A 26,019-nucleotide genomic window follows, 5' to 3' on the forward strand; every position below is an offset into this window, starting at 1 on the left:
CGAAAACAAAATGTAGCGCTAAATTAGCATATCCACGCCAGCCAGAACCAGCTGGGCGCGCCCGACCAGTTCACATGCACGACAGATATATGAAATAACATCGTAAATTGGGTCTTACTATTGCTGATCTTTCATCAGAATGTTGATAAAGGTGTCCTTAGTCCTGATGAGTCGTTCAATCCATTCACAATGGCAACTTTCCCTCTTCATTTAGCGTAGGTACTGGTCGACTAGCACGGTTCTGTCCAAAGTTAAAAAACTCACAGAACGGAACACGGCAAAACTCCCGAAAAAATTCAAATAATCTGATTAAACTATATTGAAAAAACATACATTAAGATGATATGGTCACATGTATCAAACAAACTTCGAGACGGAGATAGTTTTCATCCGTAACGGCAGCATAACAAAAGACAATTGCACCTCTAAAACGCGCGTTTCAGAAAACCGGAAGTTGTCGGTCACGCTAAAGAAATAGGTCTTATTTCACGTCAGTACAAGATAAACAAAAAATTTCTCCTCTGACGTCTTCCTGACACCCAGAGGAAGACGAATGAAGTGTGTTTCGGGTCATAGGTGGCGTGACCATATATAGGCAGAGCGTTGAAGCGAGCATACACATCTTGCAATCTTCTTCTTGCTCAGGGAAAGTGCTGTCAAATGACTTGTGTTTCACTCAGAGACAAAATTGAAACGGTTTTAGAAACCATAGCTTGTTTTCTATCAAATGTGAGACCATATGCTGACACATGCACATTTGTGGCCTGCTGGAGGTCATTTTGCAGGGCGCTGGCAGTGCACCTCCTTGCACAAAGGCGGAGGTAGCGGTCCTGCTGCTGGGTTGTTGCCCTCCTACGGCCTCCTCCACGTCTCCTGATGTACTGGCCTGTCTCCTGGTAGCGCCTCCATGCTCTGGACACTACGCTGACAGACACAGCAAACCTTTTTGCCACAGCTCGCATTGATGTGCCATCCTGGATGAACTGCACTACCTGAGCCACTTGTGTGGGTTGTAGACTCCGTCTCATGCTACCACTAGAGTGAGAGCACCGCCAGCATTCAAAAGTGACCAAAACATCAGCCAGGAAGCATAGGAACTGAGAAGTGGTCTGTGGTCACCACCTGCAGAACCAGTCCTTTATTGGGGGGTGTCTTGCTAATTGCCTATAATTTCCACCTTTTCTCTATTCCATTTGCACAACAGCATGTGAAATTTATTGTCAATCAGTGTTGCTTCCTAAGTGGACAGTTTGATTTCACAGAAGTGTGATTGACTTGGAGTTACATTGTGTTGTTTAAGTGTTCCCTTTATTTTTTTGAGCAGTGTACATATTAAAGCCACTAAATACAGGCTTTAAAGTCACAACAAGCCCGACTTGAAATATGAAAATACCCTGCGCATTAAAGTGTTGACCACAAATGCAAACTGTCAGATCAATCCTAAAAATAATGCATTGAAATAAATGACATGCAATCAAAGGAATGACTTACAATCATCAAAGAAGCATACATGTTTATTTAGTTCTCTCGGGGTGACAGGTTTAGCCGAACAGAAATCTAGATTTTGCTGTTTTGAAGCAAGCACGGTCATCCTCAGCATCAACTGCAATCGGCTGGCGTGGGTCTTTCTCCAACAGTCTTGTGGAGCTGTGCTTGGCCTGAAGGTGCTTCTTGATATTTTATGTTGGCACAGTTTTTATGTTTTTTCTCCTTTTATTCTACCAATTCAAAATAATGTGAATACTTCCACGATGTTCCACGGCTGTTGTCTCTGCACCTTGCTAGCTTACCGCCACAACGTTCCTGAAGAAACAGGAAGTGTGTGAACTTGGGAAAAGATTTTCATTTTTTGGAGCCCAAAAAACAAAACAAAGAAAAAAGTAACAATTTGCTTATTTGAAAAAGTAACTAATTAACAGATTACTTCATTTGAAAAACTACTGCGTTAAGTTACTCTTTACTACAAAAAAAGTAATTTGAGTACTCTACACCCAACACTGCTGTGGAATCACTTTAACATTAGGCTGCAGCACCCAGCTCTCGCAACATGCACTGTTGCCTTCACCATAAATCGTATGCAGTCAATCACACATTGTCAGCACATGCATACCCATTTTATCCTGCTTACATGAAATAATCAGAACAGTGCATCATCATATGCAGTTTCACCAAAAGGTCCTTCCCTCCTGTTCATAAAAAGGTCAAAGTGCCCTGTCTGTAATTTGGAGTTTCATCCTGCTGAGACAATTTAATCCTTCACCTCAGCCATATCTGTCAGACGGAGCTTCAATGTAATCCTTCACTCTAGCTACCATGATTGTATAGCAATACACAACACCCCAAAAGTTGCGAAAAGAGCTCTCTTGTGACATACACATACAGACAGTCATGCAGCACTCACAACCCAGGAATATATGAAGGAAACACACTTACCAATGCTTTCCACACCAAACAGTTATCCGATTCACGTCAGTTCTTTGCCAAATTGGTGGGGTCACATACAGAGACAAGTGTGGTCACTACTTTTAACATTAACTTTACAGGTGAGGTGCGACTATATCAAATGAATCTAATTCTAAATTAAAATGATAGAGCACTCACCTCTTTTGTCACGTGTCCTCCGGTGATGAGAAGCCCACCCTGCTTGCAGCGCCAATGTTATGAATTGAAAACTGGTCAGTTTGGAGAAATGCTAGATGTAAAATATAAGGTGAACAACTTCTATATTTTAAAGGTCTAATAGAAAATACAGACATATAGGGAAGACAGACACTTACCTCTAAGAGGTTAGCAGAAAATCTCCTCCCCCTCCAGTGGGGAGGAATGACCTAAATATTCTTGCCTTATCTGTTTGCGGTTTCACCCTTCTGTGCCTTGTGCCAAAGCATTAAATCAAGGCAGAGACCTTGGGGTTGAATAGACTATACATTTGAAACATCTTAAAACGCTTAACAACGACACTTTATAAAGGGCTTTATAAAAAAAAATCTTGATTCAAGTATCCAAGAATATGGAGCCATTGGAGTTTATTATTTAAATGTCATGATTCAAGAATTAAGTATAATGTTTTGGTTCCACTGAGATAGGGGCAACTCAGTCCCTGCTATGATACAAACATAACCTAGTCAGTCAGCACAGAGTCAATTTCGTATTTAATTTAAACAAAATGGTCATACACTCACATAAAATCTAGTACAATAACTTTTCTCACTATGGTAACAAACTTTTCTGTAAATCTGGTACCCTCGCATTTATCAAATTCATTTTAGAGTACTTTGGAAAAGATTCAACATTACATTACACACATCTTCACTACTTTGTCAGGTAAACATGCATTAAGGCACTATAATTTCCTCATTATAAAAAACACCAACATCAAAGAACAGGACAAAATTGTTACTTCATCAGTGAAGCATTTGTACAGACACCACCACACCAACCATCCCCATATCATCTACTCTGCCTCATTATAATCATTCTTTCCTCAGTTCACCTCACCCAGTTCCATATACATCCAAAACCAACAGAATGAACTACAAACACACTAACTAGTACTACATTATATGTCACTATACTCTATACATGGGCGGTGTGCATTTTCTGCTGGTGTATCCTGAGGTAGCCCCTCTCTGAGAACCTCTTCCCGCACTGCATACAGGCGAACGGCTTCTCTCCAGTGTGGATCTTCAGGTGCCTCTTCAGATGGGGCTGGTGGGAGAACTTCTTCTCACACTGGGGGCAGCTGTAGGGTTTCTCCCCTGTGTGGACCCTCTGGTGTCTCTTCAGGTTGGACGAGTCCGAGAAACTGGCCCGGCACAGGTGGCAGCCGAACGGTTTCTCCCCCGTGTGCATCCTCTGGTGGATCGCCACCTGTTTGGGGAAATTGAAGACTTTCCCACAGAACGAACACGAGAAGCGCTTCTCTTTGGCGCTGACACCTTTACTGATTCCGTCACTACTACTGTCATTTGTCAATGGGCTTGTGTAGCCATTTAGTGTTGAGGCACTGGCATTGTCTGAGGTCTGGTTTAACATTAGGGGAGTGTGAGGAGGACAAAGACCAGGGAGTGTCTGTGTTGTCGCAGGGTCCATGTTCCAGTTGATAGATCCTAAAGAAGGCATGCTGAAGGCAGCACCTGTTGGGGGGTTAACCTGAGGCGTCATTATTCTCTCTGAATCACAACTATAGGAGCAGGATGGAGCATCGCTAACCGAGTCAATGTCTGTTCTCTCCAGCTGCATATGGACACCTCCCCGTCCCCCCGGACCAAATCTATGTCTCATCCTGGTTTCAGCCAATCTATTGTCATGTAGACTAAGTTTGGTTGTTGTTTTGTGTTCAATTGTCTTTTTCTGGTTGTGGTTAACAGTGTTGTCCCGCAGCCTAGAGTTGAGGACGCTGTCCCATCCACTGTCCTCCACTATGTCGCCTCTGGTCCTGGCCTGGTCAGTGATGTTGTGCACCGGGCCCTTGGCTGCACCCGTCTGGGAATCCAAAATGGCCGCCCAGTCTTCTCTGTCATCCTCCAGCCAACCACCTGCAGGAAGAGGTTACAAACATGACACAGAAAACTCTACATTTGGAGTTTTTTTTCTTCTCAATTATCTGGTCAAGTTTATACATTGTGATGTGTTTTTGTATTTAAACATAAGTTGTATTGATTTAATTTTATAAATGAAGAAAAAATAATAGCCAGGTGCATCACTATTCCCATTGAAGATCTATTACTGTATGCAGGCTATATGTATTTCTCTCTTACCTTGCTCCCCCATGTTTAGTCCACTCAGCAGATCAATGCTCTCTGGTGGGTCCTCTATGGTCTCCTCTTTGATGAGCAGCAGATCAGGCTTCCAATCCTCCATGTCTACTGACTAAGAGATACAGAGCAGGTTGGGCAATGAGGGATTGCTATGAGTATTATGCAAAAATGTTAGTTGATTTGATACTATGCAAACGTTATTACATTTTGTTACTAGACACTCTATAATGGTTTGATAATGTAAAGGCATTTTCCTACATTTTAATTGTAACCTGGACTATATCTACCTAGCGTCTCAGAGTAGAAGTGCTGATTGAGGATCAGGCCCCCACTTATCTATATATTGTAGTCTTATTCATTATGATCTTAAAGGCTAAACTGATCCTAGATCAGCAGTCCTACTCTGACAGGCTTTGTGGATACGGGCCCTGACCTAATACCATTCAGACCTCAGGTGGAGGTGTAGTCTGATTGTCCTCCATGACCATGGTCCCCTCAGGGTTCCCCAGACCCTCCTCACACCCCTCCTCCTTCACCAGCAGCACCTCTGGACCCTCCTCCTCCTGGAAGAGACAGGTGATACAGATTACACAGACATACCTGAGGGAGTGTACGTACACACACAAAATGATAAAACACACTTTAAACATTAATTGGCCATACTTGCAAACATAAGCAACTATTTACATTTAAACAGTTTCTCCGGCTCAAAATGCGTACCAGCCAATTAAAAACTGATTTATTTGCACGTGACAGAACACTAAATTGTAGTACACGTTAGCCCTATGCTAACATCACCAGGTGGCAGTGATTATATCCAGGAACAAGTTCACTTAAAGTTAAAGTCTACTATCGCTTTAGCAGTGTGTGCTGCCTAGAAGTGATGATGATAATGGTAGCCTACATGACTGCTACTAGACAAATCCATAAGGCTCTTGTTTTTTCTTATGATGTACGATAAACTGACCTTATTTCTATTTGTTCCATAAAAGCACATGGATGTGTGTGAAACAGATAAACAAAAACGTGGGATTTTGTCCTATACATACATTTTTTTAAATGTTATCTAACAGTAATAGCTAGTAGCCTTGTCAAGGATGCATCAATGCAATATTGGCATAGAACATTTTGCTACAGACCAACGGAAGAAAAGCACAATTTGAACTATTGAATTTGACCTATTTTAAGAAATGCCATTGGTTGGGGCAGAGGCATCATGCCCATAGAGCCCCAAGGTGGAGGTGTCATAATACCCATAAAATCTAGCAGTCAAACTGCGAAATGGTTCTAATCGTTTTTCCACCATAGGGGATTTTAGAAACACTTAAAATAAGGGCTGTGTTTTCATACCATGTAAATGTCTCTCGGACAATATATTCCTCACTATTTACTCTCAGATATTGAAAATGCTAATTAGCATCAAAGTAGACATTATGCAAGACTACAAATCCCTGCAAACTTCTGCACGTCATCTCTAGCTGACACCTTTGCTAACGGGTATTATGTCAATTTATATGCACAAGACTGCTCACAATTGTCCATTTAAAGAAATGTAGCCAATTTATTCATTACTAAATGTTGCTAACATTAATCCAGAGAATCTTACCTTTGCCTCGATTTGGTAGTCTCATCCAGATAATCATGGCATTTGTAGTTATTTATGATAGCTACATTAGCAGCTAATTAGCATTTCATTTTTGGGGGGTAAATACAGGCGAATATAATTGATAAAGTTACCTTGTCCAAGAGAGATTTACACGGTTATCAAAGCGTCACGCCAGGGTAAGCCTACACGAATACATCCCTTATTTTAAGTTTCAAAAATCCCCTTTGGGAAAAATGAATGGTGGAAAAACGATTGGAACCATTTCCTTGTTTGACCTCAAGGTTTTATGGGTATTATGACTCATATTGTGGTCTATAGGGGGCACAGTCAGGAGGATTCAGAAGACTCAAGAGGTAAGCTTAGATATTAGGGCCGGGATGATAACAGTATCGCAATATTGTTTTTCATGGCAAAATTGAAAACACGAAGCAGACAAAACTCTTCGGTCCTTTAAAAACCTGCTGTATGTAAAATAGTGTGTATTATGAAAAATAAATAAATGTGAGTCTGGATGACAACACAATGATGTTTGTTTTCAATATTAGGGCTGTTTTCCTCAAAGTTAAATCTGCTTCGTGTTTTGTTTCCTTGCCACGACAAACGAATATTGCGATACTGATATCGCCCCGGCCTATTAGATATACAGAAAAATAGACATAAATATGATGTTGGATGTAAAAATAAGTCCGCAATGATAAGTAAACATCAGACAAACCTGACTAAACTATTTTGATGTGTACAGTAGGTGTTAGTGTGTGGGTATGTGTAGGTATATTTAGTAAGTGTATATTGGTTATAAAGCGCTATCAGTGTAGAATGGGGTGAGATCAGATGTGACGTATACTAAAGAGAGTCTCAATGAAAGTCTTGGAATGAAAAGTCCCATTTTGTGTTTATTAAACAAACAAGTTTTAAATACACCATATGAAAACCACACATACATGTCTCAACTAAAAATCAGCATGAACTTGACAAACTGCATTCATTTTCTCATTAAAGGTGTCATGGGAAAACAATTAAGTAGTTGAATGGAAGTAACGAAACAGGCATTTGTGATCATCATATAGGCTACGCAGTACAAACAATATGAAACAGACTTCAGGCTTATACTGTACACTAAGTATACAAAACATTAAGAACACCTGCTCTTTCTATGACAGACTGATCAGGTGAATGCTATGATCCCTTACTGATGTCACTTGATCAATCCACTTAAAATCTGTGTAGATGAAGGAGAGGAGACATGTTAAAGAAGGATTTTTAAGTCTTGAGACAATTGAGACATGGATCGTGCATGTGTGCTATTCAGAGGGTGAATGGGCAAGAGAAAAGATAAGTGCTTTTGAATGGGGGATGATAATAGGTGCCAGGAACTTTAATGCTGCTGGGTTTTTCACGCTCAACAGTTTCCGGTGTGTATCAAGAAAGGTCCACTATCCAAAAGGACTTAAAACGCCTTGAAGAGTCCATGCACCGACGAAATCAGGCTGTTCTGGGGGGGGGGGGGGGGTTCCTAATGTTTGGTATACTCGTGCTTCCAGAAAGTATTCATAGCCCTTGACTTATTCCACATGTCGATGCCAAGCATACCATGATGCAGCCACCACCATGCTTTAAAAAAATATGAAGAGTGGTACTCAGTGATGTGTTGTGTTGGATTTTCCCCAAACATAATGCTTTGTATTCAGGACATAGTTCATTTCTTTGCCACATGTTTTACTTTAGTGCCTTATTGTAAACAGGATGCATGTTTTGGAATATTTTTATTCTGTACAGGCTTTCACTCTGTCATTTAGGTTAGTATTGTGGAGTAATTACAATGGTGCTGATCCATCCTCGGTTTTCTCCTTTCAAAGCCATTAAACTCTGTTTTAAAGTCACCATTGGAATGGTGAAATCCCTGAGCGGTTTCCTTCCTCTCCGGCAACAGAGTTAAGAAGGACGCCTGTATCTTTGTAGTCACTGGGTGTATTGATACACCATCCAAAGTGTAATTAATAAAGTCACCATGCTCAAAGGGATATTCAATGCCTGCTTTTTCTTTTTACCCATCTACTAATAGGTGCCCTTCTTTGTGAGCCATTCGAAAACCTCCATGGTGTTATATACAGTGGGGAGAACAAGTATTTGATACACTGCCGATTTTGCAGGTTTTCCTACTTACAAAGGATGTAGAGGTCTGTAATTTTTATCATAGGTACACTTCAACTGTGAGAGACGGAATCCAGGAAATTCCACAAAAATCCAGAAAATCATATTGTATGATTTTTAAGTAATTATTTGCATTTTATTGCATGACATAAGTATTTGATCACCTACCAACCAGTAAGAATTCCGGCTCTCACAGACCTGTTAGTTTTTCTTTAAGAAGCCCTCCTGTTCTCCACTCATTACCTGTATTAACTGCACCTGTTTGAACTCGTTACCTGTATAAAAGACACCTGTCTACACACTCAATCAAACAGACTCCAACCTCTCCACAATGGCCAAGACCAGAGAGCTGTGCAAGGACATCAGGGATACAATTGTAGACCTGCACAAGGCTGGGATGGGCTACAGGACAATAGGCAAGCAGCTTGGTGAGAAGGCAACAACTGTTGGCGCAATTATTCGAAAATGGAAGAAGTTCAAGATGATGGTCAATCACCCTCGGTCTGGGGCTCCATGCAAGATCTCACCTCGTGGGGCATCAATGATCATGAGGAAGGAGAGGGGTCAGCCCAGAACTACACGGCAGGACCTGGTCAATGACCTGAAGAGAGCTGGGACCACAGTCTCAAAGAAAACCATTAGTAACACACTACGCCGTCATGGATTAAAATCCTGCAGCGCACGCAAGGTCTCCCTGCTCAAGCCAGCGCATGTCCAGGCCCGTCTGAAGTTTGCCAATGACCATCTGGATGATCCAGAGGAGGAATGGGAGAAGGTCATGTGGTCTGATGAGACAAAAATAGAGCTATTGTCTAAATTCCACTCGCCGTGTTTGGAAGAAGAAGAAGGATGAGTACAACCCCAAGAACACCATCCCAACCGTGAAGCATGGAGGTGGAAACATCATTCTTTGGGGATGCTTTTCTGCAAAGGGGACAGGACGACTGCACCGTATTGAGGGGAGGATGGATGGGGCCATGTATCGCGAGATCTTGGCCAACAACCTCCTTCCCTCAGTAAGAGCATTGAAGATGGGTCGTGGCTGGGTCTTCCAGCATGACAACGACTCGAAACACACAGCCAGGGCAACTAAGGAGTGGCTCCGTAAGAAGCATCTCAAGGTCCTGGAGTGGCCTAGCCAGTCTCCAGACCTGAACCCAATAGATAATCTTTGGAGGGAGCTGAAAGTCCGTATTGCCCAGCGACAGCCCCGAAACCTGAAGGATCTGGAGAAGGTCTGTATGGAGGAGTGGGCCAAAATCCCTGCTGCAGTGTGTGCAAACCTGATCAAGAACTACAGGAAGCGTACAATCTCTGTAATTGCAAACAAAGGTTTCTGTACCAAATATTAAGTTCTGCTTTTCTGATGTATCAAATACTTATGTCATGCAATAAAATGCAAATTAATTACTTAAAAATCATACAATGTGATTTTCTGGATTTTTGTTTTAGATTCCATCTCTCACAGTTGGACTGTACCTATGATAAAAAATACAGACCTCTACATATTTTGTAAGTAGGAAAACCTGCAAAATCGGCAGTGTATCAAATACTTGTTCTCCCCAATGTATATATATATATACATACAATGCATTCGGAAAGTATTCAGACCTTCACTTTTTCCTCATTTTGTTACATTACACTTATTCTAAAATGGATTACATAGTTTTTTCCTCTCAATCTACACACAATACCCAATAATGACAAAGCAAATGCAGTTTTTTTTTTTGCCAATGTATTAAAAATAAAAACCTGAAATATCACATTTACATAAGTATTCAGACCCTTTACTCAGTACTTTGTTGAAGCACATTTGGCAGCGATTACAGCCTTGAGTCTTCTTGGGTATGAAGCAACAATCTTGGCACACCTGTATTTGGGGAGTTTCTCCCATTCTTCTCTGCAGATCCTCTCAAGCTCTGTCAGGTTGGATGGGGAGTGTCGCTGCGCAGCTATTTTCAGGTCTCTCCAGAGATGTTAGATTGGGTTCAAGTCCGGGCTCTGGCTGGGCCACACAATGACATTCAGAGACTTGTCCCGAAGCCACTCCTGCATTGTCTTGGCTGTGTACTTAGGGTCGTTGTCCTGTTGGAAGATGAACCTTCGCCCCAGTCTGAGGTCCTGAGCACTCTGGAGCAGGTTTTCATCAAGGATCTCTCTGTACTTTGCTCCGTTCATCTTTCCCTCAATCCTGACTAGTCTCCCAGTCCCTGTCGCTGAAAACCATCCCCACAGCATGATGATGCCACCACCATGCATCACCGTAGGGATGGTGCCAGGTTTCCTCCAGACGTGACACTTAGGATAATGGCCAAAGAGTTCAATCTTAGTTTCATTAGACCAGAAAAATCTTGTTTCTCATGGTCTGAGAGTCTTTAGCTGCCTTTTGGCAAATTCCAAGCGGGCTGTCATGTGCCTTTTACTGAGGAGTGGCTTCCGTCTGGTCACTCTACCATAAAGGCCTGATTGGTGGAGTGCTGCAGAGATGTTTGTGGAGATGGGAGAACCTTCCAGAAGGACAGAAGAACTCTGGAGCTCTGTTAGAGTGACCATCGGGTTCTTGGTCACCTCCCTAACGAAGGCCCTTCTCCCCTGATTGCTCAGTTTGGCCGGGCGGCCAGCTCTTGGAAGAGTCTTGGTGGTTCCAAACTTCTTCCATTTAAGATTGATTGAAACACTGTGTTCTGCAGCATTGAAGGTCCCCAAGAAATGTTTTGATACCCACCTTGCCCAGATCTGTACCTCGACACAATCCTGTCTCGAATCTCTACGGACAATTCCTTGGACCTCATGGCTTGGTTTTTGCTCTGACATGGACTGCATCTCAAGGATGATCAATGGAAATGGGATGGACCTGGGCTCAATTTCAAGTCTCATAGCAAAGGGTTGGAATACCAATGTAAATAAGGTATTCGTTTTTTATTTTTAATACATTTACAACAATTTCTAAAAACCTGTTTTCGCTTTGGGGTCTGAATAATTTCCGAACTTACTGTGTGGGAATGTATATATGTGACCCGTTTCAGGAAACTAGGCGTATGTCGCAAGTCACGACTTAACAGGAGATCCATTAAGGTAATTTTTTTCTAAATACGTTTTTTGGCAGAAATGCCTTCTGGAACATGTGAACTTTCATTTGCCTTAATAACAAACTTGTATGCCATCTGTAAATACAAATAAAATTGTTAAATTACTTTGGTTAAGCCACAGAAAGCCAGCAACCTTCCCACTAGCCATGATTGGCTGAGATAATGAGTGGGCTGGACATGCTGAGAGAGGAGTTCGGATTGGTCTGCCATATAGAGGGCTTCTGTCTATTTGAGCTGGTCAGTCTGTGTTAGTAATCCTGTCAAACGCGGCTTTAAAAAACATGTGTAGTGGAGCTGCATAAGTGTTGCTCTCCACTTTCTGAAGGATCGAGTTTTATACTATATGTTTTCCTTTTTTTATTTAAAACAACAATACAGACAACACAAATGGCCGCTCCCAGAGGGTGCGTTCGCACTCACTGGCCCGAGATGCTGGCAAGGCAAAACATACAGTAATCCCATCCCCATCCCTGATTGCAGGACCTCAAACATTTACACTGTACATTTGTGTATATACTTATTCCAACAACACTTGAATCGGTTCATTAAATTCACTGCTCATATGAGGGACCTTGCAGATAATTGTACATGTGTGGGGTACAGAGTAATTTTTTAAATGTTAAACACTATTACTGCACACAGTGACTCCATGCAATTTATGTGATTTGTTAAGCAGATTTTTACTCCTGAACTTATTAGGCTTGTCATAACAAAGGGGTGGAATACTTATTAACTCAAGAACTTCCAGCTTTTCATTTATTAATTTGTAAAAAATTCTAAAAACATAATTCCACTTTGACATTATGGTGTATTGTGTGTAGGCCAGTGCCACAAAATCCCAATTTAATCCATTTTAAATTCAGGCTGTAACACAACAAAACGTGGAAAAAGTCAAAGGGTGTGAATACTGAATGCACTGTATCCCACAATGTCTGGGCTTTGCACTACAGCGCTCTTAGTTGTTGTAAAAATTGACCCACTCCTGCGGTTTACTTTGTGCATTCGCTGACTCTACCTTTAATGCAGGGTTTAATTTGTAAAACGATAATCTCAATTTAATCAATTTTAAATTCAGGCTGTAACACAACAAAATTTGGAGAAAGTCAAGTAATGTGAATACTTTCTGAAGGCATTGTATATCACACAATGTCTGGATGCAACATTCTACCCAGGAATATCCAACACTGAAATCTGTTACTCTCGTTATTCCAAATGCATCTGTGGATTTTTTCATCTGACAATAAAAATGTATCTGACTTTATAATAAACGTCAGAAGCTATCGAGTGGAATGGTGACTTTCTATGTTATAGAGTCTAATGTTTTTTCTGCTGGTGTATCTTGAGGTATCTCCTCTCTGAGAACCTCTTCCCGCAGTGAGTACAGGCGAACGGCCTCTCTCCTGTGTGGACCCTCTGATGCCTCTTCAGGTCACCAGCCTGAGCGAAGCGCATGTGACACTGGGTACAGCTGAAGGGTTTCACCCCTGTGTGGACCCTCTGGTGCCTCTTCAGGGTGCTAGCCTGGGCGAAGCGCATGTGACACTGGGTACAGCTGTAGGGTTTCACCCCTGTGTGGATCCTCTGATGGATCTCTACCTTCTGGAGGCAGCTGAAGCCTTTGTTACAGAACATGCAGAGGAACCGTTTCTCTTTACTATTGCCTGATGTTGCTCTCCCTCCCTGAGTCTGGGCTCTAGCCCTGTCGTTTGAGTTCAATACCTGATCGAAAACGACACAGCCGTGTGAATCGGAAGGCCCCATCAACGTGGACACTGGGTCGCGATCCTTGAACGTGTGTAAAGGTGAGTGGGTCGTGACATTTAGATTTGTCTCTAAGCTTTCCCTGTAGTCTAAGAAGTCACTGGGGTTGCCCTGCAAGTGTCCTTTTCCTAAGTGAGTCTCGTCTGCATTCCATGTCAGAGGAGAGTCACCCTCCGCTTTCACAGTGACCTCATCTACGACCAGACCCTCCCCTTTCTTATTTCTTTCTATGGACCCTTCAGAATATACACTACTACTGTACCGGTTCCAGTCCCCTCTAGACAGATCAGTCTGTGTCTCTAAACCCAAGGATATGTTGCCAGGGTCCCTCTCTGTAGCGTAAGAACAAGACGGATCATCACCGCCAGAGTGTAATGTGTCACCATCACCACGGGAATAAACCATCCACTGGCTCTGGTGAAATACCGGTAAACACTCTGAGCCGGGAGCATGAGGACAGCCCAGTTTCCCCAGCCCCAGTCTCTCTGGGTCTGATCTGTGGTCAGATCCTGTGTGTAAGAGGCTGTGTGTTACAGTTAAAGTCTCAGTGTCTGTCTCTGACTTGAGGACGGCGTTCGGCGTTCCACTGACCTCCATGATGCTGCGTTGGGTCCTGGGCTGGGGCGCGGCAGCGAGGTCCTCCGTGGCTTCAGGGGGTGCTCCAGCCACTGCAATCTGGATGTCTCTGCTGTGCTGTGGGTCCGCCTCACCTTCAGACCTCTCCTGCTTGACCCCAGGGCCTGCAACCTCTGCATCCTGACACAAGAAGGAGGTTGTTACTAGTATCCAGTTCAATTGGATAACAATGTCATAGGGAAGTCTCACAAGCTCCCCTATGGCAGATAAATAAGGATGTAAATGTAAGCAAGTGAATAGCTGAGGGGAGTCTTTCTGAAATAAACTGATCACAGTTGATGTACTGTAATTTTAATGTAACACTTTTACACTAACCTCTATCACAATAACGTCTTGGGTTGAGGTTCGCCTCTCCTCATCAACAGTGATTGGTTGGTCATCTCTCCATGTATTGTTTCCCGCTGGCTTCACAAAGCTCCTGTGGCCTCCAGTGAGATCTCCTTCACCTGAGAGAGTGATTGGGGGAAAAGTGGTGGTTAGGTTAGCTACTGTAAATGCTCAAAAGCTATTGTACATGATTGACACTGTCTAGAATTGGCAAGAATGTAAGGTAACACTTCTCATAACTTCTTGATATACTATTTATTGATTGATTGATGTATTATGTTCCATGCATCACATTGTTTTTATTGAGTAAATAATAGGAAATGCAGTACATCAAGAATCTGGTTAAATTATATTGTGTCTTTGCGCAAGATAACTAAGTAATCAGCTGAATTATTGCATACTAACTACCCAAAATGGACCAAGACCCAATTCTGGTTAACCATATATGTGTTTAACACATCTAAAATCACACATGCGCAGAGGCGAACCGGCGACATGCCCCGCATCCTTGGCCTTCTTCAAAATGTACCTCTTGCCATTCCTCTGTATCGGTCGAGGATCTTGACACTTCTGGGACGACTGGCGAGGACGCGCTCTCGCATTGTCCTTTCTGTGCGCTCCCGTGACAATTTCAGTTCAAGTAGCTGTAGTTTCCTCCGCAATGCACTGGTTTCTTTCTGGCTTTGAGTTATTTCCAAACGAAAGACTGCATAGTCGTCGTCTACGAGTTTACAGACCTCTGCCACTGCGGCATTCGCTAGCACCTCCATTATGGAGGCTATTTGAGTGTGAAAAACCATACAGTTAGCAGCCATTGTTAACTAACTTAGCAGCTAGGTAGCGTTACCTAGATAGCTAACCTCTATTGACCATCGAAGTCCTGTCTCCAACGCGGATTAAAGACTACATGGGGTACGTATGTGGTGCTGTGCAGTTAAATTAGCCATAGTTTGAGTTCCAGGGTGTTAATAAACGTCTAAATAAATAAAAACCGCTAACGTGGAAAGTATTCTTAGCTACTGTTTACTTCCGTTTATACCGACGAGATAGGATGTTGTCGCTCAAAGGGTGTGGCTAAATGAAAAGCGAATGCGCACTGTTCTTTGAAGTACGGTACTGCTTATCTCCTATTCAAGATCCGTCTTAAAAGCTTAGATCACTTAGAACCGTGTTAGCAAGATGAGTAGAATAAAATACAATATAATTACTTTTCCATTTACATCACCTCAGTGCTATAAATATTCAACTGTCCTTTGATCTAGCCTAGGTTTACTGTCTCTCTAAAAACAAGCCTGTTTCAAATGACAAGTTATTAAGGGGTATGTGTTCAAATAACCTACAAAACAGAAGGGTCGTTGCATTTGATTTCAATCACTTTTTGACCACAACCCTTTTTGATTTGAATGAAATGTTCCATATTTGCCCATGGTAGAAGTGGTCAGAAAGTTACTTTTTAGAACTTAATGCCAAAATAGACACTCAAGGTTGAACCATTTTGCATACCATGAAAAAAAACATGTTTTTAATAAAAATTGAAATGAACCTTCGACGTCAATTATAAAAAAATGTGTAAACTTTTTTTTGTGCATATGTTGTAATTTAGACAGTTTTACATAATGAGGTGTTTGTTGTGCCCGCCATCGGTTGGGACACAGCAGGCTCTTGAATACAGAGTGGGTGTCATGTTTTGGCTGACTAATGTACTAAAATGTGAATAACATTGACATTTCAACTTTCAAATGGTACCACAAAGATGGTTGAAAGTCCACAAGAGAATGTGTCAACTTTGGGCACTTCCATCTCCTTAATGTTTTAGCCCCAATTGTTTTTGAAAAAGTAACCTTTTTTCAAATGGTTGGGGTCGAGAGAATTTTCAGGTATCAAAATGGGGTCGCGGGCCAAAAGAAGTTTGGGAACCCCCCCCCCCCCCCCCCCCCCCCAAAAAAAATGACCACAAGACACTTCATCATAACTACAATATTACAGAAAGAATAGTTCCCAGATATCCCCTGTACATCTCAAACCACACTTATGATTTCTCCCCGTTGTGGACAGTCCTATGTCTGATAAGGTTACTTAGGAAGGAGAAGCCCTCCTTAGTCATTGAGCTTCCTCCTGGACTTCTAGACATTGTTTGGGTGTTGTTGGGATTGTGTGCGGTGTTATAGGCTAGGTACCGCTCATGGTGAATGCCCATCCTGACCCTGTCTGTATTGGTGAGGTAACCCTGAGGTAACTGAGCAAGGCCACATCCAGGCCCAGATCTTCTATGAACCGAGTCACCAGGAATTAGACGTGACGCCGAAGGAGAAGACCGACTTGCTGCTAGACTACCACAGAGGGGTCTCCCACCACTATCTGTGAAGGCTGAAGCCAAGGGTGACCTGCTCTGTTCATCATGGATACTGTGGTGATTGTATCATAGACCCTCCTGTTCCTATCAGCCCCAAGCCCTGCTTCCTCCCTGCACTGAGACTGTGAAGAGAAGGGTCTGGGCTGCAGAATGGATACCTGATTGGAGCCTCTGTCTCTCTGATGACCACCAGGACTGAGGTTGTTCAGTCCACCTGTCGTGTTGTGGTGAAGTCTCGGTCCTTCGTGGTTGGGTCCTGATCCTGACTCGGGAAGTAAGAGTGACGGTTCCTGATCCAGGATTTTTATCCGGGTCCAGGGATTGTGACCAGCCACCTCAGAGGTCCACTCTCTCCCACCAGTAACACTGGATGTCAGCAGGTCTTCATGGACTGCAGACTGCAAACAAAGATTGCACAGAAAAGCATAAAGGTTTATATAAGACACTATTTGCTGTACACACAGAAACATGACATGATATTATAAACTGTTAACCACAGTTAAGCCATCTCTAACACTGATTCATGTACCTAACAATATGGAGCCATTGAGTTAATTCTTGAATCAAAACATTGAAAAAATAGCAAGTACAATGTTTTGATTGGACTGAGCTAAAGGAAACTCAGTCCCTGAGACAATACAAAAATATCCAAGTCAGTCAGCACAGAGTCAATTTTGTATTTAATTTCAACAAAATGTTCATACACTAAGACAACTTGAAGTACAGTACTTTTATTGCACAAAATGATACGTGTCAAGTAGAATAACCTCTCACTATGTTAACACTTAACATTTTCTAGAAATCTGTTACCTCGACCAGTATCGAAATGGACAAAGTTGCCACTCTTCATCAGTGAAGCATTTTTAGACACCATCACACCAACCATCACCATATCATCTACTCTGCCTCATCATACTCATTCTTTCCTCTGTTCACCTCATCCAGTTCCCTACTACATCTAAAACCAATGGAATTAACTACAAACTAACTAGTACTACATTAAATATCTCTATACATGGGCTGTGTGCATTTCTGCAGATGGATCCTGAGGTAGCTCCTCCTTTGAGGACCTTTTCCCGCAGTGCGTACAGGCGAACAGCCTTTCTTCCGTGTGGTGCCTCTTCAGCTGGTGCTGGTGGGAGAACCTCTTCTCACACTGGGGGCAGCTGTAGCGTTTCTCCCCTGTCTGTATCCTCTGGTGGATCTCCACCTGTTTGGGGAAACGGAAGACTTTAACACAGAACGAACACGGGAAGCGCTGAATCTGTGTCTGTTCTCTCCCGCCGCATACGGACACCTCCCTGTCCCTGCAGACCAAATCTATGCCTCGCTCTGGTCTCAGCCAGTCTGTTGTCATGGAGACAACTAAAATCAGTTTGTGTTTTGTGTTCGACTGTGTTTCTGGTTGTGGTTAACGGTGTTGTTCCCCAGCCCAGAGTTGACAACGCTGCCCCATCCACTGACCTCCACTATGTCGCCTCTGGTCCTGGCCTGCTCAGTGATGTCGTCCCCTGGGCCCTTTGGTGCACCACTTTGGGTCTGGGAATCCAAGATGGCTACCCAGTCTCCTCTGTTAGCCTCCAGCCAACCACCTGCAGGAAGAGGTTACAAAATAAACTTCACAAACATGGCAGAGAACTCTACATGTGGAATATACCACCGCCACTAAAGTCCTCCATGGATACAGGGGGTGCTTCAAGCACTCCAGTCTGGATGTCTCTGCTGTGTTGTGAGTCCTCCTCTCCTTCAGTCCTTTCATGCTTGACCTTAGGACTTCCAGCCTGACATAACAAGAGAGGAGGTTAGGGCTGTGGCGGTCATGAAATTTTGTCAGCCGGTGATTCTCAAGCAAGTAACTGCCAGTCTCACGGTAATTGACCGTTAATCAACAAACACATTAAGCATCTCCTGGCTTCCACTGATCCATTTAATATAGCCTACACCACAATAAATTCATAATTTATTTTAGACAGGTCTAAGGAAACATATGAAGAAAGTGTAGTCTATTTCAGAAGAACAGAATAGCATGTCCTTATGTTAGGTTCTGATCTGGCTATGCCATATGGCTGTGGGCTACACTAGTTCATTTAGCAGACAAGATTTTCTTAGAATTCTGTGGCATTATTTATAGTATGAAGAATACAATTGAACAAAGCTGAATAAAATGGAAAGGATATTTTCTCAACTATTTGAGGGAGTGCGCACAGGCGGCAATTATGCATGTAATGCTTTATTATAAAAGGCGCTTTTTTTTATGGTGAAAATGATCTACCCCAAACTAGAAACTCACGCGCCACCTATGTATGCCAGTTGTGCTTAATATTAAGAAGGTATTTAACCACTAGTTGTGATACAAACCGTATCAACATATAGGTATATGGGCTAGGCTACATGAGGTGTGTGACTAATTTGAAAAAGTTGGGGGAAAAAGGCATACACTTTCTTGCTTTTATTGCACACGCTGGCCACATTCACTAGTGATAATACATAATATTACAAGTGAAAGGCTAATATATTGTCACCCATCAAACAATTTTTTTATTTAATCTTCTCTTTCATATACTAAATAATATACAGTGCATTCGGAAAGTATTCAGACCCCTTCACGTTTTCTTCATTATTTTCAGGTCTCTCCAGAGATGTTCGATCGGGTTCAAGTCCGGGCTCTGGCTGGGCCACTTAAAGACATTAAAAAACTTGGTGAGAAGCCACTCCTACGTTAACTTGGTTGTTGCTTAGGGTTATTGTCGAGTTGAAAGGTGAACCTTCGCCCTAGTCTGAGGTTCTGAGCGCTCTGGAGCAGGTTTTCATCAAGGATCTTTCTGCACTTTGCTCCGTTCATCTTTCCCTCGATCCTGACTAGTCTCCCAGTCCCTGCCGCTGAAAAACATTCCCACAGCATGATGCTGCTACCACCATGCTTCACCGTAGAGATGGTATTGGCCAGGGGATGAGCAGTGCCTGGTTTCCTCCAGACGTGATGCTTGGAATTCAGGCCAAAGAGTTCAGTCTTGGTTTCATCAGAACAGAGAATCTTGTTTCTCATGGTCTGAGAGTCCTTTAGGTGCCTTGTGGCAAACTCCAAGTGTGCTGTCATGTGCCTTTTACTGAGGAGTGGCTTCTGTCTGGCGACTCTACCATAAAGGCCTGATTGGTGGAGCACTGCACAGATGGTTGTCTTTCTGGAAGGTTCTCCCATCTCCACAGAGGAACTCTGGAGCTCTGTCAGAGTGACCATCGGGTTCTTGTTCACCTCCTTGACGAAGGCCCTTCTCCCCCGATTGCTCAGTTTGGCCAGGCGGCCAGCTCTAGGATGAGTCTTGGTGGTTCCAAACTTATTCCATTTAAGAATGATGGAGGCCACTGTGTTCTTGGGGACCTTTAATAGTGCAGAACTTTTTGGTACCCTTCCCTAGATCTGTGTTTTGACACAATCCTGTCTCGGAGCTCTAAGTACAATTCCTTCGACCTCATGGCTTGGTTTTTGCTCTTGCATGCACTGTCAACTGTGGGACCTTATATAGACAGGCAAGTGCCTTAACAAATCATGTCCAATCAATTGAATTAAGCTTTTCCTGTGGTTTCATCATTTTCATCAGCCAGGTAGGCTATACTCCGGTTGTAAATATAAGCAATGTGCTTAATATTAGGAAAGGTCAGAAACAAATATAGTAGGCCTAGCCTATAGAAATATGATGGCCTCTTAAAAAGAAGAGGTTCCCATCACTCATATCTCACGCAATTATATAGCCTATAGAAATATGTGCATCATGAGCGCTCATGAAGTTTGATTTGATTTTTGATTACATTTGCATTGATGTTAGAGGGACAATATAGTGCTTAGTACCAGACAGTTAGCAAGTTTGTTGTGCTACTAGTGACCATCAGCAGCATCAGAGCTGGAAGAAGCCTAGTTACCGTGACTAAACGGTCCTGTGGAATTTGACTACGGTCATGACTGCCGGTGTGATGGTAATTTGGTCACCGTAACAACCCCACAGATTATTACCGGTACATAAATTGTATTGGATAACAATTTCGTAAGGAAGTCTCACAAGCTCCCCTATGGCAGATAAATGAATATGTACATGTAAGCAAGTGAATAGCTGAGGGGAGCCTTTCTGAAAGGAATGGCCACATTTGAGTTGCAAAGTAACTGTTTTTATGTAACACTATTACACGAACCTCTACCACGATACCATGCTGGGTTGAGGTGGAGCTCAAGCAGAGTTTGTTCAGCTCGTTGGGCAGAGAAAAGTCACTTACCCCCGCCACACTCACATGCCTCCTTTCTGACGGTGTGTTTACAGCAGCCATGTTTTGAATAACCTGCCAGGCTGCCATGTAATTCCCCTGCTCAAACGTCTGCTTGTGTGATGGCTTGCTTGACTTCCTTATTAACCCGTTTCTCTGCTCCACTGTACCTGTGAAAAATACCTTTTTTCCCCTCATTAAGAATGCCCTTGAGCTCATGGTCACCCAAGGTGAAAAATGTGAATCTGTTTCGTTGGGATTGTTGAGTCAACACAAAAGCTGGAGTAGGAGCTTTTGTATACAAAATTAATGTATTTTGACAATGTTAGTACTTGCTTATTTAAGATAGATAAATGACTCAAAGAACAGTTCCCAATTTGTGCAGTCAAAACAGCCTCGCAGTGCATCAATACTTGGGGCAGTCCATGTTTGAACTGTTCTCACCTCCCTCTCTACTCACTTCACCACTGGAGTGTAGGTGGGCGAGTAGAATGATACTGTGATCTGCTGAGCTGAGGGGGGGGCAGGGGGAGTGACCTATAGGCTCCTGAAAATGGGCCATAGCATAAGTCCAGAATCATGTTGTGGTGAGAAGCACAGGTCACATTTTTTGAATTGAACCTTTCTTTAACATTTTGATGGTCGACTTTTTGTGCCTTATCCATGGTGCAATGGTTAAAACTCCCCAAGGACAAAATGGTGAGAATCTGGTGACATGGTATCCAAGTTTATGCAGGGTGTTTGCTCTGTGGATTTATCAACATTAGCGCGTGGGTGGATATAAATAATATAGAATCGTTGGGGGAATTCACGTGGCAGATGAAAGGGGCAAAGAGAGATGGTCTCGGCCCTAATACTGTTTTGCATCAGTTCTTATTTATATAAATGCAAACCCCACCGCACCGTTCTTTTACTGTCTCAGCTTGTCTCTATCCAAATGGACTGGTGCGCCAAATCCATCAATGGAAAGACCGTTGTCACTCACTCCACTATCCAACCAAGTCTCTGTGAAAGCAAGAACAAGCGCATTCCTACAGTTGTAGTCGGAAGGTTACATACACCTTTAAACTAAGTTTTTCACAATTCCTGACATTTAATCCTAGTAAAAATGCCCCGTCTTAGGTCAGTTAGGATCACCACTTTCTTTTAAGAATGTTAAATGTCAGAATAATAGTAGAGAGATTGATTTATTTCAGCTTTTATTTCTTTCATCACATTCCCTGTGGATCAGACGTTTACATACACTCAATTCGTATTTGGTAGCATTGCCTTTAAATGGTTTAACTTGGGTCAAACGTTTTGGGTAGCCTTCCACAAGCTTCCCACAATAAGTTGGGTGAATTTTGGCCCATTCCTCCTGATAGAGCTGGTGTAACTGAGTCAGGTTTGTAGGCCTCCTTGCTCGCACACACTTTTTCAGTCCTGCCCACAAATTTTCTATGGGATTGAGGTCAGGGCTTTGTGATGGCCACTCCAATACATTGACTTTGTTGTCCTTAAGCCATTTTGCAACAACTTTGGAAGTATGCTTGGGGTCATTGTCCATTTGGAAGACACATTTCTGACCAACTTCCTGACTGATGTCTTGAGATGTTGCTTCAATATATCCACATAATTTTCCTACCTCGTGATGCCATCTATTTTGTGAAGTGCACCAGTCCCTCCTGCAGCAAAGCACCCCCACACCATGATGCTGCCACCCCCGTACTTCACGTTTGGGATGGTGTTCTTTGGCTTGCAAGCATCCCCCTTTTTTCTCCAAACATAACGATGGTCATTATGGCCAAACAGTTCTATTTTTGTTTCATCAGACCAGAGGACATTAATACAAAAAGTACGATGTTTGTCCCCATGTACAGTTGCAAACCGTAGTCTGGCTTTTTTATGGCGGCCTTTCAGGTTATGTTGATATAGGACTCATTTTACTGTGGATATAGATACTTTTGTACCTGTTTCCTCCAGCATCTTCACAAGATCCGTTGCTGTTGTTCTGGGATTGATTTGCACTTTTCGTACCAAAGTACGTTCATCTCTAGGAGACAGAACGCATCTCCTTCCTGAGCTGCGTGGTCCCATGGTGTTTATACTTACGTACTGTCATTTGTACAGATGAACGTGGTACCTTCAGGAAATTGCTCCCAAGGATGAACCAGACTTGTGGTCTACAGTTATTTGGCAGATTTCCCCATGATGTCAAGCAGAGGCACTGAGTTATTTATTATTGAACCTTTATTTGACTAGGCAAGTCAGTTAAGAACAGATTCTTATTTTCAATGACGGCCTAGGAACAGTGGGTTAACTGCATTGTGCAGAACGACAAATTTTTACCTTGTCAGCTCAGGGATTTGATCTTGCAACCTTTCGGTTACTAGTCCAACGCTCTAACCACTAGGCTACCCTGCCACCCCACCCAGCTTGAAGGTAGGCCTTGAAATACACCTCCAATTGACTCAAATTATGTCAATTAGCCTATCAGAAGCTTCTAAAGCCATTTCCAAGCTGTTTAAAGGCACAGTCAACTTAGTGTATGTGAACTTCTGACCCACTGGAATTGTGATACAGTGAAATAATCTGTCTGTAAACAATTTGGGGGGAAATGACTTGTGTCATGCACAAAGTAGATGTCCTAACCTACTTGCCAAAACTATAGTTTGTTAACAATACATTTGTGGAGTGGTTGAAAAACAAGTTTTAATGACTCCAACCTAAGCGTATGTAAACTTCTGACTTCAACTGTATATTCATGCAGGTATCTCATATTTGCTTGCAACTCCTCCCAGCTTGTGACGGAGTAAGCAAACATTTCCAAGGATTTGTAGCGGGCAGTGGAGAGTATGTTTTGGTAAGTCTCAATTTACATCTCAGTCCTCCTCGTTTCCCCCTTTGTTGTCTCTGGTTCCTCCTGGGAGTAGATCCTTCATGGGAAATCATTGGGGTTTAACAGCTCCACTGGTATATTCCATGATGGATTAACGGGGCCCGTGGCAGTGCGTAGATGCAGTAGGAACTCCATTGACAGTGGGGAGAAGACACCCATGGGATTACGCGGTGTATCGAACTTCAGGGAAAACACAGCGTCGGTGCCCACCGACAGGAGAAACAGCAGCAGCAGTTGGTATGAGAAACTTTCAGATTCCTCTTAGCAAGGCAGGAGGAGGGTTGTAAAAACAACATGAGTTAGTGGCAAGAAAAGGTATGTAAACCCTTTGGACATACCTGGATTTCTGCATAAATTGGTCATACAATTTAAACTGAACTTCATCTAGGTCACAACAGACAAACACAATCTGCTTAAACTAATAACACAAACAAGTATACATTTTCATGTTTTTATTGAACACACCGTGTAAACATTCACAGTGCAGGGTGGAAAAAGTATGTGATCCCTTGCATTTAATAACTGGTTGAACCTCAACCAAATGTTTTCTGTAGTTGCGGATCAGACCTGCACAACGGTCAGGAGGAATTTTGGACCATTCCTCTTTACAAAACGGTTTCAGTTCAGCAATATTCTTGGGATGTCTGGTGTGAACTGCTCAGGTCATGCCACAGCATCTCAATCGGGTTGAGGTCAGGACTCTGACTGGGCCACTCTAGAAGGCATATTTTCTTCTGTTGAAGTCATTCTGTTGATTTACTTCTGTGTTTTGGGTCGTTGTCCTGTTGCATCACCCAACTTCTGTTGCGCTTCAATTGGCGGATAGAGCCTTACATTCTCCTACAAAATGTTATGATAAACTTTAATTAATTTTCCCGTCGATGATAGAAAGCTGTCCAGGCCCTGAGGCAGCAAAGCAGCCCAAAACATGATGCTCCCTCCACCATACTTTACAGTTGGGATGAGATTTTGCTGTTGGTGTGCTGTGCCTTTTTTCCCCCTACACAGTGTTGTGTGTTCCTTCCAAACAACTCAACTGTAGTTTCATCTGTCCACAGAATATTTTGCCAGTAGCGCTGTGGAACATCCAGGTGCACTTTTGCAAACTTCAGACGTGCAGCAATGTTTTTTTTTGGACAGCAGTGGATTCTTCCGTGGTGTCCTCCCATAAACACCATTCTTGTTTAGTGTTTATCGTATCATAGACTCGTCAACAGAGACGTTAGCAAGTTCCAGAGATTTCTGTACGTCTTTAGCTGACACTTGGATTCTTCTTAACCCCATTGAGCATTCTGCGATGTGCTCTTGCAGTCACCTTTGCATGACAGCCACTCCTAGGGAGAGTAGCAACAGTGCTGAACTTTCTCCATTAAAAGACAATTTGTCTTACTGTTGACTGATGCACATCAAGGCTTTTAGAGATACTTTTGTAACCCTTTCCAGCTTTATGCAAGTCAACAATTCTTTATCTTAGGTCTTCTGAGATCTCTTTTGTTCGAAGCTTGGTTCACATCAGGCAATGATTCTTGTGTATAGCAAACTCACATTTTGTGAGTGTTTTTTATAAGGCTAGGCAGCTCTAACGAACATCTCCAATCTCATTTCATTAGACATCTCATTGATTGGACTCCAATTAGCTTTTGGAAAAGTCATTAGCCTATGGGCTCACATACTTTTTCCAATCTACACTGTGAATGTTTAAATTATGTATTCAATATAGACAAGAAAAATACAATCATTTGTGTGTTATTAGTTTAAGCACACTCTGTTTGTATATTGTTGTGACTTAGATGAAGATCAGATCAAATTTAATGACTAATTTATGCAGAAATCCTGGTAATTACAAAGGGTTCACACACTTTTTCTTGCCACTGTAAACTACTAGGTGCCTTTTACTAGTAGTGATTGGATTAAAAACAAACATTTAAATAAACGCGAAGCAAACACACAAACAAACCAGCGCACCAGAGAAGCACCCAAAAGCAGTCATCTTAGAAACTTTGATGTAACAGTCGCCAGTTTGATGTAAAAGTCCCCAGGATTTTCAGGGAAAACGTTGTAAGTCTCTACCCCACCGGTCGCCGCAGGTACTTCATCCTGGTCAGGCTCACTTCCAAACCCCATGTCACTTGTAACAGGAGACAGGATCTCACATTCAGTAGTTGATCTGTATTCTTTAACACCATTACTAGGTATATATTCAT

General features: G+C 42.6%; 1 protein-coding gene and 1 long non-coding RNA gene across 3 annotated transcripts; one reads left to right on the top strand and one right to left on the bottom strand.

The window, feature by feature from the left end:
* Nucleotides 1-3,001: 3,001 nt before the first annotated feature.
* Nucleotides 3,002-17,018, bottom strand: LOC129841192 (zinc finger and SCAN domain-containing protein 5B-like). 2 transcript variants are annotated; one of them, XM_055909350.1, is made up of 6 exons: nt 16,842-17,018; nt 14,319-14,449; nt 13,959-14,123; nt 5,210-5,323; nt 4,761-4,872; nt 3,002-4,538 (listed from the first exon to the last, which is right to left on the bottom strand). In XM_055909350.1, the coding sequence occupies exons 3-6, from the start codon at nt 13,962-13,964 to the stop codon at nt 3,577-3,579; spliced, it is 1,194 nt and encodes a 397-aa protein (XP_055765325.1). In that variant the 5' UTR covers nt 13,965-14,123; nt 14,319-14,449; nt 16,842-17,018; the 3' UTR covers nt 3,002-3,576. The 2 variants fall into 2 exon arrangements, with proteins under 2 accessions (XP_055765325.1, XP_055765324.1); XM_055909349.1 differs by lacking the exon at nt 16,842-17,018 and adding an exon at nt 14,860-15,817.
* On the top strand, nt 15,161-25,514 carry LOC129841211 (uncharacterized). Its single transcript, XR_008757293.1, has 3 exons — nt 15,161-15,242; nt 19,311-19,383; nt 23,687-25,514. It is a non-coding gene; the product is annotated as an uncharacterized LOC129841211 (long non-coding RNA).
* The last annotated feature ends 505 nt before the right edge of the window (nt 25,515-26,019 follow it).

This window comes from Salvelinus fontinalis, chromosome 42 (assembly GCF_029448725.1).
Source record: "Salvelinus fontinalis isolate EN_2023a chromosome 42, ASM2944872v1, whole genome shotgun sequence".
NCBI lineage: Eukaryota > Metazoa > Chordata > Actinopteri > Salmoniformes > Salmonidae > Salvelinus > Salvelinus fontinalis.

Coding starts and splice junctions, on each gene's coding strand:
- LOC129841192 (XM_055909349.1), bottom strand. CDS start 15,145: ATGGCTGCTAACTGTATGGTTTTTCACACTCAAATAGCCTCCATAATG. Junction 14,124..14,318: donor AAGACGTTATTGTGATAGAG/GTTAGTGTAAAA, acceptor TTCTTGTGTCAG/GATGCAGAGGTTGCAGGCCC. Junction 5,324..13,958: donor CCCAACGCAGCATCATGGAG/GTCAGTGGAACG, acceptor TGTCTCTTCCAG/GAGGAGGAGGGTCCAGAGGT.